The following is a 14,284-nucleotide window of genomic DNA, read 5'->3' as shown; positions in this document are numbered from 1 at the left end:
TGAATTGGTATGGTTAAAAATTCCCAGTAGAAAAAACTACAACAGTACATCGAGAGAATCTGCAGTATTGGAGCCCACTAATATCACTCTAAAACCAGCGGTAAGAAAATTTAGTAGTCATGAAAGTTCCACCCTGTTTTTTGAAAGAATGCCCTGACCAGACCCTGAACAGAAAGACAAAGCTAGCTTATTCTGGAGACACCGCCCTCAGTAACCCCGGTTAGATCTGTGAACGAAATCTTTGCATGTTTCACTCTACATAAGCCACTGGCATAAAGGTGTAAACAAAATGTAGTTATTAAATATAATTATGGACTACATTGTGTAGGTTTGTGGGGTTATGATCCATTTGTATGTACAACATAGTTCATGCAAAAAGTCAACCCACTCAACTGCAACCGGCGGTCTGAAGATCCCACCGATCACACCTAGGACTGTCCAAAGTGTACTAATAACCAAACATATTTCAATGAAAGGTCTACTGGAACAGTCTTATCTGTGAGGCCTCTGCAAAGACTGTATAGTGGAAACATCCCTCATTGTGTGGAACAATATTGTATAGTGATTATTATAGTACCTTTTATTCTGAGTCACTCAACACAAGCCATGCTATAACATACAGTACAAGCTATTTCCATAAGTTTAAGGATGGTTCAAGTCAGCGTGTGTGTGTTGACCGCTGTTTTTTGTTAAACACATGTTGCTGAATTGATTCAATTGTTCTTGTGAATATGCCCCTCTTGTCTTAAAATCTGATTCGGAATCAGCCAATTGTCACCTGTCAGCCACATCAGTGATCACTGTGAAATGATATAAAACAAAAGTAGATCACGGCCATTCCGTGAAATAATCTAGTCCTAGTTATTATGCAAATGATGCATCATGATTGCACTCAATTTGTGTTGGTACGATGACACACAGTAGCTCGCAAAGATTCTACTTTCTACTTGTTTTGCAAACAACACAAATATCATTACCCCTGTAACTCTCAACAACGCTGTGCCCAATAAAAACATCAACACTAGACCTGTGTGAAGAAAAAATATACAACAGAATGTTGTCTTTGTTTTTTAAATGTAAAGAAACTGACCTAGAAAGACATACACAATGTACAAAAACAAAAACTAACACAACGTGTGTCATGTATGTTCCATAAGCTAATTGATAGGAGTACATCGTAAATGGTGGCTGCTACCTGATTACAAGTTTGATTAACGTAAACTGCTTTGAAATAATTCTAGATAAGGTAAGATGTAATTGTGGATGAAGGTAGTACCGTATTAGCCGAATGGAGAATGCTGTTCTACAGTGTGTGCATGTGAGGGGTCGCTGAGAAGACTCCATCTTGAAAACCGACTAAACCTGGGCCCTGACGTTCTGACAAAAACAACTAAAACATTGAAAGAATATTGGGGTGGTGCAAGTTTATGAAAAAAGCCCTGTTTGAGTGTAACAGGTTGTGAGCTTGTAGATCTACTATTTTTGGTGCGCGACACCAGCACGCCACCAAGTATTATAAATTAGGTATTAAACCTTCACGAATACGGCTTTGACTAGGCATGTAACTCTGAGAGGAGATTGCTAAACACAGCATGAAAAGACAGGCCATGTCCAGTTTCACTGTAAGCTAATTGTGATCTGCTATTTAAACTTTGTTGTACAGCCATGTCACTCGCCCCAAATTAAGTGATTATCGGCGAGCAGCGCAGTCATACGACAAAGTCTAAATTAGCCATCATCCAATGGTCGCACGTCCTTAGCATCTCACACAATGGGCTCTATCAGTAGCTTCAAGCTTCAGTACCACCACTAAAACGGATAAATTCTGTATACAGTGAGGGGGAAAACAAAAATCTGTATCATTCCAAAAGGCACTTGCCATAATTCAGCTTCCCTCTATCAAAATAAATAAATAATTAAAAAATACATCTCCCCGCTAAATATCATCTATTCAACACAACCGACTGTTAGGTAGTCTGTATATCCAATTCCCTTTTGATTAACGCAAACATTGCATGAGTCGTCATTCAGTGAAGTGTGGCTGTTGTTTACATTGGAACAAAACAAAACATTAGTATGAGGTAAACGGTGTGGCACCCTGCCTTCTCACTACCGACATTGTCTAGTTTTTTGTTCTAAACTCCTTCTATGCTTCAGACAGTCATAAACGTGTGTAGTCTTCTTCTAGTAATGCCACAATAACTTATAAACAGACCAACCTCATGTGTCTACACAGTAAAATCATCAGTGTTCATTTAAAGGTGCTATAAGTGTTTATTTTAGTGTTAAATTGCTCCATATTCCTATAGCAATCATTGCTATAGAGTATTGCAATGGAACACTATAACATTTAAGATCTTTGTGGGGTTCTCTTTCCTGATTGGATGAAATTGTTGTCCCACCTGAAAATGTATTTTCTGGGAAACCCCTGTTACTGAACAGCACTCTATAGCAATAAGTGCCATTGCAACATAGATCTTTAACGTTTGAACAAATAACCCCAAAATATCACTCACAGCAGCTTTACTGTAACTCGGAGATGGTAAATGGTAGATGGTTACAATTGTAAAAGCGGCATGACACCCTGGGCCATTTTGTAGTTTGTTGTCCTGTACAGAAGGGTAAAGACACGTCAGGCTGACCTTGTAGTACACTGTGATGTACAGTAAGCAATACAGCTGCAGCTAATATGTTTAATAATGGGTTAGATTTAGGTGTGGAAATGTGCAAGTCAATGCTTACATCACAGTGTACTGTAAGGTCAGCCATCTATGTTTTTACCCATCTGTAGTTTTTAACCTGCACAGGAAAACAAACTACAAAATTGGCCCAGAGTTTCAAGCCCCTTTAACCACTTGAACCCTATTTGATACTTTATCGTACGATGGTGTCAGCGTGGCAGGAATAGCCGATCTACAAGCTCACAATGTGTTACATGGTGCCACGTTGTGAGCTTGTAGATCTCCCATTTTTGCTACTTTTGAAACATTTTTGACGTGCCCAAAAATAGGGACGCCAGGTTGACAGTGGTTAAATGAACACTCTGAATTTTAGCAGTGCACGTGGGAGTGATGGGCCTGTGGAGGGGTGGAGGGATGTGGAAGGATAGATCACACAAACATACTGTATCCCGCTAGCCGGAGTAAAAGGGAGTCGGGGACGTTTACACTCAAATCAAGCCTCGTCCGGAAGAGCGCCGAACCGAACGCAATGCCGGCGAAGTCTGATTTCTGAGTGCACTGACCCTAAAAGGCCTGATCCCAGCCCTAACGTTTACAGAGCAGAACGTCTATGCCTCGCTCACACACACACACACACACACACACACACACTCACACACACACAGACACACACACACACGCACACACACGCACACGTGCACACACCCTATCCTCTGACCAGAACCCCCCGTGTTTGGAGCTTATTTACTTTACATTGTTTATAAACAAAAGTCTGCAGATTACACAGACTTATTTTAGCATACAGTGAGATTAGCATAGTTTTCATCTAGACATGCAGATCTATAGCTACAGGCAGGGGCAACTAAAGGTGGAAAGCAACGATGTGGCAAGGTGCGCTCAACAGAGAACTCCCAGTGTACTGGCCATCGGTCCCAACTCTGCGCCCCTCAGCTGTACACAATTACATTATTTACAAGTAAAGACAGGGTTTGCTTCAGAGCAAATACATACCCTGGTGGATGGAATAAATCACACACAAACACACAAATCTGGCAACCTCACATTAGGGGGTGTGTTGGATGGGGGACAGGGAGGAGAGCCTCTGGGGACATCCAGACAGCTGAAGAGGGTATAGGGGATGAAAGTGAATGGAAGTTTATATTTTACAAGTGTTCGTGAATAAAATGGCAGCCCACCTTGCCACATTGATTGAAGCATAGATGCTTGTGTAGGGGGATTAGAAGACCAGCAGCCAGTCAATATACACTTTACAGAAATATGCCAGTTAAAGCATTGTTGATGCCATATACAATAGGGGTGGGGGAGATATAAGCAAAGCAACTAGAAGTTCATAAACATATATCTCAGCTCGTTTAATTGAGCTTCGGTACCATTTTTTGTTTCTTTTTGAATGAAAATGCGCAGGCTTTAGATTTTTGTCATTTCAGATTTCGTTATTCTACATGTTTCCTTAAGTCAGTTTTTGTTCTTGACATACTCATTTTCATATTTTTGTATAATCTTTTTTGTTGTATTTTCCGTTGGTAATTTTTTTGTTGTTGGGGGTAGGGCGGTTTCCTATGGGGGTTTTCTTTCTTCACCTTCGGAAGAACATGGGGTTGCGCAGGCAGGCGGCTAGTCACCTGCAACAACCCAGGGGTCCTGCAGAGGTCTCCAGGCTGCTGTCGGTGTCGGAGGCCAGGGTCTGGTCGGTGGACATGGAAGAGATGTCGTTGACGGAGGATGAGGGAGGGAGGCTCTCGCTGCTGTTCACGGCTGCACCTGTGCTAAGGGAATCAACGGCAGCAGGGGGTTACAACGTACAAGAGTCCAGGGACAGACAGTCGCACAAACCACCGACACGACACAGGAGGCATTCCAAAAAAACATAAACACCATTAACAGCTACAAATACAAGCAAGACCACAGTGTGTTTGGGATGTAACACAGAGAATTCTGCCTAATTTATGCTCCGTCACAACGCCAGCGCCGTGCGCTTTTATAGCCGACCTGCGAGCTCACAATTGTCAGGATTTGTCACCTTGTATTTTATTTTGTAGTGATATTTTATTGTTTCCGGTTTTCTGTGGTGTATTCAGGTTATAATTTACTGTTCTGTTCCTTTTTATTTTGTAGTAATGGCCTTTTGTTTCCTGTCTTCCATTGCAATTGTTACTTGTATTGTCTCTCCACCCAGTGATTATTACTTGATTGGTCTTGTGTTCACCTGTGTCTAGTGTCTGTATGCCTGTTTGTGTTGAGTGTTGGTCAGTTTGTTCTGCTGTTTCAGTGTGGTCACTGGTTGTGAATTTTGTATTAATGCTTTGATCCGTCTATATGTCGTTGTTGTTTAGGTTTGGGTCTGCCCAGTTGATTTGGAAAACTTAAGTTTAATGAACCTTTTGATTTGAACCTCGTCTGTTTGTCCTGCATTTGGGTACTACTCTGCAGTCATACCCTGACACACAACGCGTCAACCTCGCTGTGAGCTTGTAGGTCGGCTATTTTCGTCCGGGCGCTGTCTTGTGGCGAAGTATGAATCGGGCTTTAAGGTAAGGGTCCGATGACACCACTTTGTTGTTTCTTATCATCCTGTGTCGGTCTTATGTTACTGATTGCAGTGATTGGACATTAGATCTGTCTCTGTGTGTGTGTTTGTGTTGTGTGTGGGGGGGAGTCAAATCATGTTCTCTGAATTATCATGTGGCCAGCCTATGACATATCAGTCATCTATGATGTCTATGACGTTTGACTCCAAAATGCGGATCTGCATCAAACCCTAAAATCGGTCATCTGTTGGGCTCTAATGTAAGGCACAAATCTCCCCTTTATGTCTCCTTTTGATTGCTTTAAGTGCAGTGTTTGTTGAGTCATAGCCAGGGGTCTCTCCAGATCTACAGGAAACAGAGAATTTGGCATACCAATTTTATCCATTCAGGAGAGAGAACGCATACAGGATAAACAAGTGAAATTGGAAGTGATGAAACAAAGAAATGAGCAGACAAAAGAGACCCCTGTTACTGAACAAACACTCTAAAATCGTACTGCAGTAAAAAACATTCTGTCTAGAGCCTTTGCACTGCAATACAATGCACGGCAATATAATGCACTGCATGTGACTTCCAGCGCTTTGATCCTCATGTAGACCTTATTATTAGATTATCAGTACAGTACAGAATGTAATATATACACTGCACTGCAATACTGTGTCCTGCAAAACATTGCACTGCACTGCAATACACTGCACTGCGTCGACTCTTCTCATTATCTGCTTGATTACAAAGACAGAAGATGGAGAGAGACAGAGATATAATAGATTGATCAAAGGAACCTAAACACAGTTCACAGAATGGCTGCATAGCAACAAAGGTGAAGCACGCTAGCAATACTGAGTCAACACTCAACTGATGGGGAATCCTAGGGAGACTAACACGCGCGCACAGACATGCACTAGGCAGCTGTTTTCAGCACTGGATTCTGTGTGACCCATTTATGCTGTGATTCACTCCACTATGACCAATATCAATACTGCCCTCATGTGGCAAACTGTGAGAATTACACTCACTTTCCGAAACAGTAGAATGCCATAAAGAGCAGAGACTAACTACAGCACAGACAGTATACTGTACTTTATCCAGGACCCCAACCTTAAATCATGACATGTCCAAACATAGATATACACATGGACAATTTTCATTATCTATTTACAATTTACTATGACAAGTTCAATAGCTACAGACACCAATGTTCAAAACATTGCTATGATAATGCAGTGGGTAAATTAACCTTACATACAGTATAGTTCTGCACAAATTAGCATTAAATGTCTTAACTTGCCTCAAAAACAATCAACTAAACACCATTCAGGATGACGATGACAAGGACAGAGACACATGGTCAAATGGCACAATGTGTTTTCTTTGGTTACAAGAGTTAGTAACTCCATTAAGTTATTATAGTAGGTTCACTTACAGAGCGATTAGGGCTATGCACTGAGAGTACCTGAAGGTGAAGGCTGTCCCTTCACGACGCCATTCTTCGTTCTCTCCTCAAAGTTCATCACCTCTTTGTAGATTAGTTCTGTCGAGGAAAAGAAAAGCATTACAACATGCTGACAGAAGAGACTGAATAGAACAAGGACAAAATTCATTCCACTCTTCCCTAAGTATCCTCACTTTCTAATTATGTTTAGTTTATACTCTTGTCGTACGGTACGGCGGTGTCGCTCATCTGACGGCACGCTCAGCGGTGCCTCTCGTGGTTCAGACGGCGCGCCACTGTCGTTTTAACAGTTCTTGCTGTTCTCACCAACATAGTATAAGGGGCTGTAGTCTGTTCTCACCAACTTGATATAAGTTCTCACCAAGCGGGCCGCTTGCCTTGTACCGAGTGTTCCGCAAAAACAAAAAGGACTAGTCCGACTAGGTTCCTGTACCGAGCGTTCTGCTCACCGTTGGTATATATCGATCTGACAATTATTGAACCAGATTAACTTTAACTTTAAATCTAAGATGTTTATTAGCATTTTTGCCACAGGATATGGGAACTGGTTGTGGCAGTTGCGTTCCCAAGTCTCTCGGGTTTGAACTGCAGGGGGTATAATGCAGAACTACATTAGTATAACCACCTAATATTATGAGTTTCCCCATGCCAACCGTACCTTTCCATTCATCAATGGAATGTTCTCTCTCATCAAGTTGCTTGTCATAGATGGCTGGTGGAGGCTGGAGAGAAGAGATAGAGAACACATTTTAGATGTGTCTTGGTTGATGAACCACACGTCACAGTTAACTAAGATGTTTCAAGTGGTATAAAAGGAAATTCATGACACTGATATCACTAGACAACTAAATACTGTAGTTCCAATGAGAATGTTCTGAAAAGGCATCCACAAATTAACAACCCCGTTACAAAACTGCTTCAGTGACTTAAGGTTGAACACAATGTTCAAAACGTTAAATGTGAATGGGTGACAATGCATCATCCTCGGTGAACAAACTACTAACGCAAGGATTTCAAACAGCTACTACTGTTACTACAGTACTTTTGTCATCTATTTGAATTATGACAAAATGTCACATTCAGTGGCAGCAGAGCACTCTAGAGACACTGTAAGAAAACAGAATTCATGGCAAGAAGATGTTCTTTTTTTTTATCTCAATGTCAACACAAAGACAGGTCAGGGAGGAGAGGAGCATGAATGACTTGCGAATTAGAATGAAAACAATTTGAGGTGAATGAAATAAAAAGAGCAGTTAATAGCCTTTTATCATACAAATGACATATCGAGCTTACACTGTATTTGTTCATTAAAATCACCCTTGATATCTTTACACACACATAGCTAACGACGAAGCGACCCAAAACCTCATAACTCTGGCAAAGGCGTTAGTCTGCTCATGTCCTATTTTGACGTTGCCATGACGTCTAGCGGTTTGTGCCTGTCCTAGTGTGGTTATTTTATCCCAGCCCCAGTCTAGTTTGAATGTTTGTCCGTGTCCCAGGCTAGTCATTCTAATTCTCAGTCTAGTTATGCTGTCCCTGTCCCAGTCGGTCCCTGTACCAGTCCAGTGGTTCTCAACCTTTTCAGGCCGTGACCCCCTAAAATAATCATATGTGAACTGGGGACCCCCCACCATGACAAGCACTTGGAATGTAGGAGTTGAGGCGTTACATTTAGTTTGACTCGGTTCCACAGATAACTGTGGCTCACAACGCCTTGCGTTGCGAGGCTGAGCTTGTAGATCGGCTATTTTCAAAATGTTTACCTCTTTCTTATATTATTTGACAATTTGGCCATTTGTTTGAACAGTTTTTATAGTATAGTTTGTTGATTACATTTGATACAGTAATGGTCTTTTTCTTCTCTTTCTTTTTTTGAGGTATTAAAAAGGTCTTAAAAGTCCTTAAATTGTCACTTCACTGTCATCTGGGGACCCCCCCCCCCCCCCCTGTTCTGAATCTGCCTCTGAGTCTCAGTGGATGTTGGATTCCCTGAAATAGAACACTGCATCATGTTCCCATACTATAGGTCATTTATCATAATACCACCAGAGGTGATGTTTTTTATGCCTCTAGCTCTGCCTCAGACTTTTTTGTCTGAGAGCGAGCTAGACACTCGAAACCTTATTGTAACTGACTGACGTTTTTATTGACAAAAATGCATGGTATACGATGAACATAGATATATTTGTATTTACTGTATCTGTCAAAAGGATGAAACACAACATTGTGGTCCGTAAAGAGGGACCATGATCCAGTGTGTAGACTATTTCTTTTTTTTTTTGGCCCAATTTATTCGTTATGCAAATTCATTCATCCCCGCACACATATCTGTGTGTTGTCACTGGCACTGCTGTTGTGTCTTACTGGTTCACCTGCCAGAGAGGAGCCTCCACCGGGAGGATGTAGAGCCTCCATCCTATTCCTCTCTCCCAACACTCCCTTTGCCCCAGCAAACCACACTATACGATCGAGTGCCCGTACAGAGCAGCCGATGGCCCCGCCGCTTTCACTTTTGGTACTCTAAGTATATTTTGATGCCAATACTTTTGTACTTTTACTCAAGTAACATTTTGAACACAGGCCTTTTACTTGTAACAGAGTATTTTTACATTGTGGTATTGCTACTTGTATTTAAGTAAAATATCTGAGTACTTCTTCCACCACTGGGCCTCGCTCGTCAAAGGTGGATGGAATCCGTGGTGGATGGAATAGTTTATCACCCGTTTCCAAATTCACACGTGTTTTCGGGGCAAGCAAGCTATACAGGTAGTTACATAAGTTAAACACACGTCAATTCCACCCGGGCTAAGCCAATGAAATGATGGGGTTTGAAAAGTTTATGGTGCAAAAGGCATAAACGCGTACATTCCGCATGCTCAATAATGTGAAACGACGCATTTGACATCATTGCTTTGCGATGTCAACATTTTGCAGAAATATACACAGAAAACATAGGGTATGTTTTTTACCTCATTATATACAGATCTCCTCATATCAAAACAATGGGATTTAGGATGAAAATATGACACGTTTTCCTTTAACATAAGCACATAAACTGTGTGTTCTCTATCCTCTATGCGTCTGAGGTCCACAGAATGAGATATTTCCTTGATGTCGGACGGTGGCTATTTACCATGGATATTTGGACGAGATCTCTTGCCTTCATCAGCATGAAATGATATTAAGAGAGGGGGGGAAAAACAGCAGAAAGTGTGTTGAAGGAGAAATGCCATTGATGGCCAGGGTTAGAACATACATCACATAAGTGCTAACATGAAAATTCATTAATATAATAACCCTCACCAACATCCTTAGCTAATAAAGATATATGGTATGTAGTTGCTGGTGTATTTGGAGGAAGGTTAACTACACAACAGCATTTACATAAATGAGACATCATGCTACAAAACAGTGGCTTTCCATTATTACTCATCAGAATGTGAACTGCTGCCCTGAGGGTATGTGGAACCAGACATATCCTGGGCCGTGTCAATTAACAAGATCTTGCACAGACTATGCCCTCGTTAATGTATTTCTACCCATGCACTTAGTAAAATCCTCAGTGTTCAATGTAGCCGTTTGCAACTCTTGAGAGTTCACTAATGTATTTTGGTTACATGTGTACACTCTCAGAAGTTAAAGGGGCGCTAGACAACATTCATCCACTAGATGTCGCCCCTTTACAACGCCTCTGTTACAGTAGCCTGGAAACTAGACAAATCTGCCATTGCAAAAGATTCTACGCAGTAATATTAGTCTGGCCATGCCAGGCTACTGTTACAGTACATAAGGTTTGTTATTTCCCTGGCACACCTATAAAAAAAAGATTACAAAAAGAAGTAATGCTTTAAACAATTACTGTATTATTATGAAAACCCCTTTGAACTAAGATCAGGATAAGAGAGTGAATATGATATCTGGTCATCCAGCTACAATAGATCTTTTTCAGCCATTTTGACATGAAATAGTAGGGTAAACACAAGTGTTATCAATGCAACTGGTTAAGGTTGTGTTACATTCAGGTCAAACAGAGTTAATTGGTGCTGCCATTGTACATGTGTGCGCCAAAGACTCACTACTACACTAAATGGAACAGAACCTTAATTAGTATCATTGATGGCACCTGTGATTAGCCGACTATTTAATGTCAATATGGCTGGCTGAGAAAAGCAGTACAAATGCACACTGAGCATCAATAAATCCTGCCCCCCCCCCCATTTACTAAGATCCTATTACTACTAATTTATCCAGATCCACCACTAGGGGGGCTTCTACTCACCGCCTCCACCTCAGCCGGATCGTACCACACGTTGATGTAAGGGTGCTGTAGGGCCTCGTCCACAGATATCCTTTTAGCGGGGTCAATGATCAACATCTTAGACAGCAGGTCTCTGGCCTGGCTGGCTGTGGTTGGAAAAACGGAACAAAACAGAAAAAAACAAAGGATTTGCAATTTAATGAATTCTTTCAACCAATCTGTATGGTATAGTCGCCTAGTCGCCATGACTAACATATCGTCTCTGTCGGATGGACACCTTTTCAGGATTCCAATAAAAAAATGTGCAAAAGTAGCAGATCTACAAGCTCAAAACGAGCTTGTAGATCTGCTACTTTTGTGTAGTATGATCCAAGTAGACCATTGGTTCTCAAAGTGGGGTCCGGGGACCCCCAGGGGTACTTGAGGGGGTGCCAGGGGGTACCCAGCAAAATGTGTAAACATAGCATCAGAATAATTATGACCTTTTATACTTTGGCTATTCAAAAATAGCAGATATACAAGCTCATAGCGCGGCACCGAGTGCCGCGCTATGAGCTTGTAGATCTGCTATGTTTGAAAAAATCTTGAAAATGGGTGCAAATCTTTGAATATATGTATTTTTAAAGCGAACATTTGTAACTCAAATCTTTGCTTCTGGGGGGTCCCTGGAACAAAATATTTTTAGATGGGGGTCCGCGGCCAAACACAAATCATTTTGGGGGTCCTTGACATAAAAAAGTTTGAGAACCACTGAAGTAGACTGTAGAGCGTAGAATTCTTAAAAAGGAAAACACACAAAAAGTTAAAAATATGGAGATAAGAGGTTTCTGCCCGACAGCAACGCTATCCGTTAGCACATTTGTGGTTGGAGGTGGTATTCCTACTCTTCCATTGAGACATTTAAACCCTGAGTTATAGGACACTTACGAAGCTCATAAGCACTATCTCCCCTGCATGGCCCAAGCTGGGATTTGGGACCTCTCTCTCTCTCTCTCTTCTGGCACCCCCTCCTCCCCTCTGTACTTCGGAATTCCTGAACACTCTCTATTCTCGTCCTCTCCAACAGTTCAGTACGACCAAAATAACGACCGCTTCCGCTTCCTACTTGACTCATAATTACACTCGAGAACAATAGTAGCCTGATAGGCTTTAATACACTGGTTCTTGACCTTTTCAGGCCGCGACCCCCCAAAAGGATCATATTTGAACTGAGGACCCCCCCCCCCCAAATAATATGATTTGAACGGGGGACCCCCCCCTCAAATAATAATATTTGAACTGGGGACCCCCACCCTGACAAGCACTTGGAATTGTAGGAGTTTGAGGTATTACATTTTGTTTGACTCAGTTCCACAGATAAATATTGTGAAAATAGCAGATACGAGGCGTTGTGAGCTTGTAGATCGACTATTTTCACAATTTTTGCCTCTTTCTTATATTATTTCACAATTTGGCAATTCTTGAGGTATTAAAAAGCTATAAAAAGTCCTTAAATTGTCACTTCACTGTCATCTGGGGTCCCGACCCACAGGTTGAGAACCACGGCTTTAATACATAATGCTACCTTGTGATACCTACTCCCCCGCCCTCCTCCTCTCTCTCTCTCTCTCTCTCTCAGTGGGTGTGTTTCCTTTACCAACCGAGATCCCCAGCATGCGGCGCAGGCAGCCAGAACACAAGTGATTCCTAGCTGAGAGTTTTTAACCACATGAAGGCTTTGATGCGAGCGCAGTGGAGCACACAGTATTCATTATCTTCTTGGTGGGATTTTCCACATTTAGAAATAGAACTGCCTACCATAATAAACATCCCTCTAATCTCAAATGAGTCATAGGAGGTGTTTTGATTCAACCCTTTTCCCTAGGTAGTTCGGTTAACACACAACATTGTTGTGAATCTATTTCAATTATATTTCCTATCCAGTACATTGGATTATTATCATGACTGATTCAGCATTGTGGGATATTTTTTCTCTTTTATTTTTTTGCTCTTTTGTTTCCTTTTTCTTTTGTGACAATTCATTTAAATATTAATAAGGTGGGCATAATAAGCTTCGGCTTCAGACCAAACCTTTTCGGACAAAAGTTATCTTGTTGACAATATTCTTTGTGTTTAACAGTTTTTTTTTCATGACCAATATAAATAAACTAACTAACTAACTATGTAGTTATCTCACAAGCTCCACGCTGGAAATATTGAATAAGTCTCTATCACAAAACGACATAACCATATACAGAAGAAGGCATCAATACATCTGCATTGTTCTGTAAGTACTCATAGTACATACCTCAAAAATATAATTAATTTATGCTCTACATTTGGTACCAATGTTATACTTATTTATAATAAGGGAAGTTACACAGAAGAGAGCATGTCAAACATCATTCACAACATATAGTTTCAAGGATATTTATAGCACTGCTATATATAATTATAGATCCAGTTTAAAGCTGCATTCTGTAACTTTCATGTGTAATACCCGGGATTTAAAACCATGTCCTCCTTGTGGGAGAACAAATATCTACCTCCCTTCCAAACAGGCAATCCCCACTAGGCTAGGGGCGATATTGTTTATGAGCTTCTTCAGGCAGTACTACTTGCCAACCAGTAGGTGTCCCTACTCGTCCCTACTCCTACCCGAACACGGGGTCTAAATTTCTCAGTGGAAGTAGGGGAGTAGGGAGACCACTTCCAACCACTGCAGACATGTGCTAATTATATTGTAATTAACATTCCACCTACCACACAGATTGGTTAAAATAACATTTAATTCATTAAAATAACTTGGATTGCAGGATTCACATTTTGTAGACGGGTTACAGGTTTTCCCACCTTTGAGTTTGTTGTGTTCGGAGTCAGCAGGGAACAGGCAGTCGGGGAATAGTTTTGGGAAGGTGAGACCGGCGTACTTTGGCCGGTTCTCCACATAGTTCCTCACGGTGGGTTGTAACTTCTTCATGAATTCGGGCGTGGGCGTACCTAGCTGCTCAATCACCTTGTTCCACTGATCAATGTCTGGAGTTGAGGGGTGCGGTTAAAGAAAACACATACAGTACAGTACACACACACACATACAGACCTGGCTAATTCACTCTGTTAAGCAGCTATAAGTAACTAACTAGCTTAACCACATTTTTTAGTAGACAGTAGACACTTTCAGTAAGCTGGATGAGCCCTTTTCCCCCAATAGCTGGTCGCTTTACAAAATACTGCCTCACCACATTTTCAGTGGCACAAATTTACCTGATGGTTTATCCCCTGAGCAAGCAGGCAGGCTCTATTAGCTGGTAAAAAAAAAGGTAAAAATGTCAGCACTTGCCCAGGAAACCGGGTTCAAATC

At 41.3% G+C, this 14,284-nt stretch overlaps 1 protein-coding gene across 9 annotated transcripts in view; it reads right to left on the bottom strand.

Annotated features, from left to right (window-relative positions):
• Positions 1-4,107: 4,107 nt before the first annotated feature.
• Positions 4,108-14,284, bottom strand: part of mapk10 (mitogen-activated protein kinase 10) — a gene marked incomplete at its 5' end in the record, with an annotated part of 28,032 nt that continues 17,855 nt past the window's right edge. For 2 of the 9 annotated variants that reach the window (XM_084046508.1, XM_084046509.1), the window contains 6 exons: positions 4,108-4,463; positions 6,684-6,761; positions 7,342-7,405; positions 9,820-9,846; positions 10,966-11,090; positions 13,777-13,959. In XM_084046508.1, coding sequence (XP_083902634.1) covers positions 4,321-4,463; positions 6,684-6,761; positions 7,342-7,405; positions 9,820-9,846; positions 10,966-11,090; positions 13,777-13,959 — 620 coding nt within the window. In that variant the 3' untranslated portion in view covers positions 4,108-4,320. Of the gene's footprint in view, positions 4,464-6,674; positions 6,762-7,341; positions 7,406-9,819; positions 9,847-10,943; positions 11,091-13,776; positions 13,960-14,284 lie in introns of all 9 variants that reach the window. The other 7 variants (XM_084046503.1, XM_084046504.1, XM_084046510.1 and 4 more) reach the window with 6 other exon arrangements.

The sequence above is a fragment of the Gymnoscopelus microlampas genome (genome assembly GCF_963454915.1).
Source record: "Gymnoscopelus microlampas genome assembly, chromosome: 21".
In the NCBI taxonomy this organism is placed as follows: Eukaryota; Metazoa; Chordata; class Actinopteri; order Myctophiformes; family Myctophidae; genus Gymnoscopelus; species Gymnoscopelus microlampas.
Note: the sequence above shows the minus strand (reverse complement) of the source record. Positions and strands in the feature narration are given on the sequence as shown.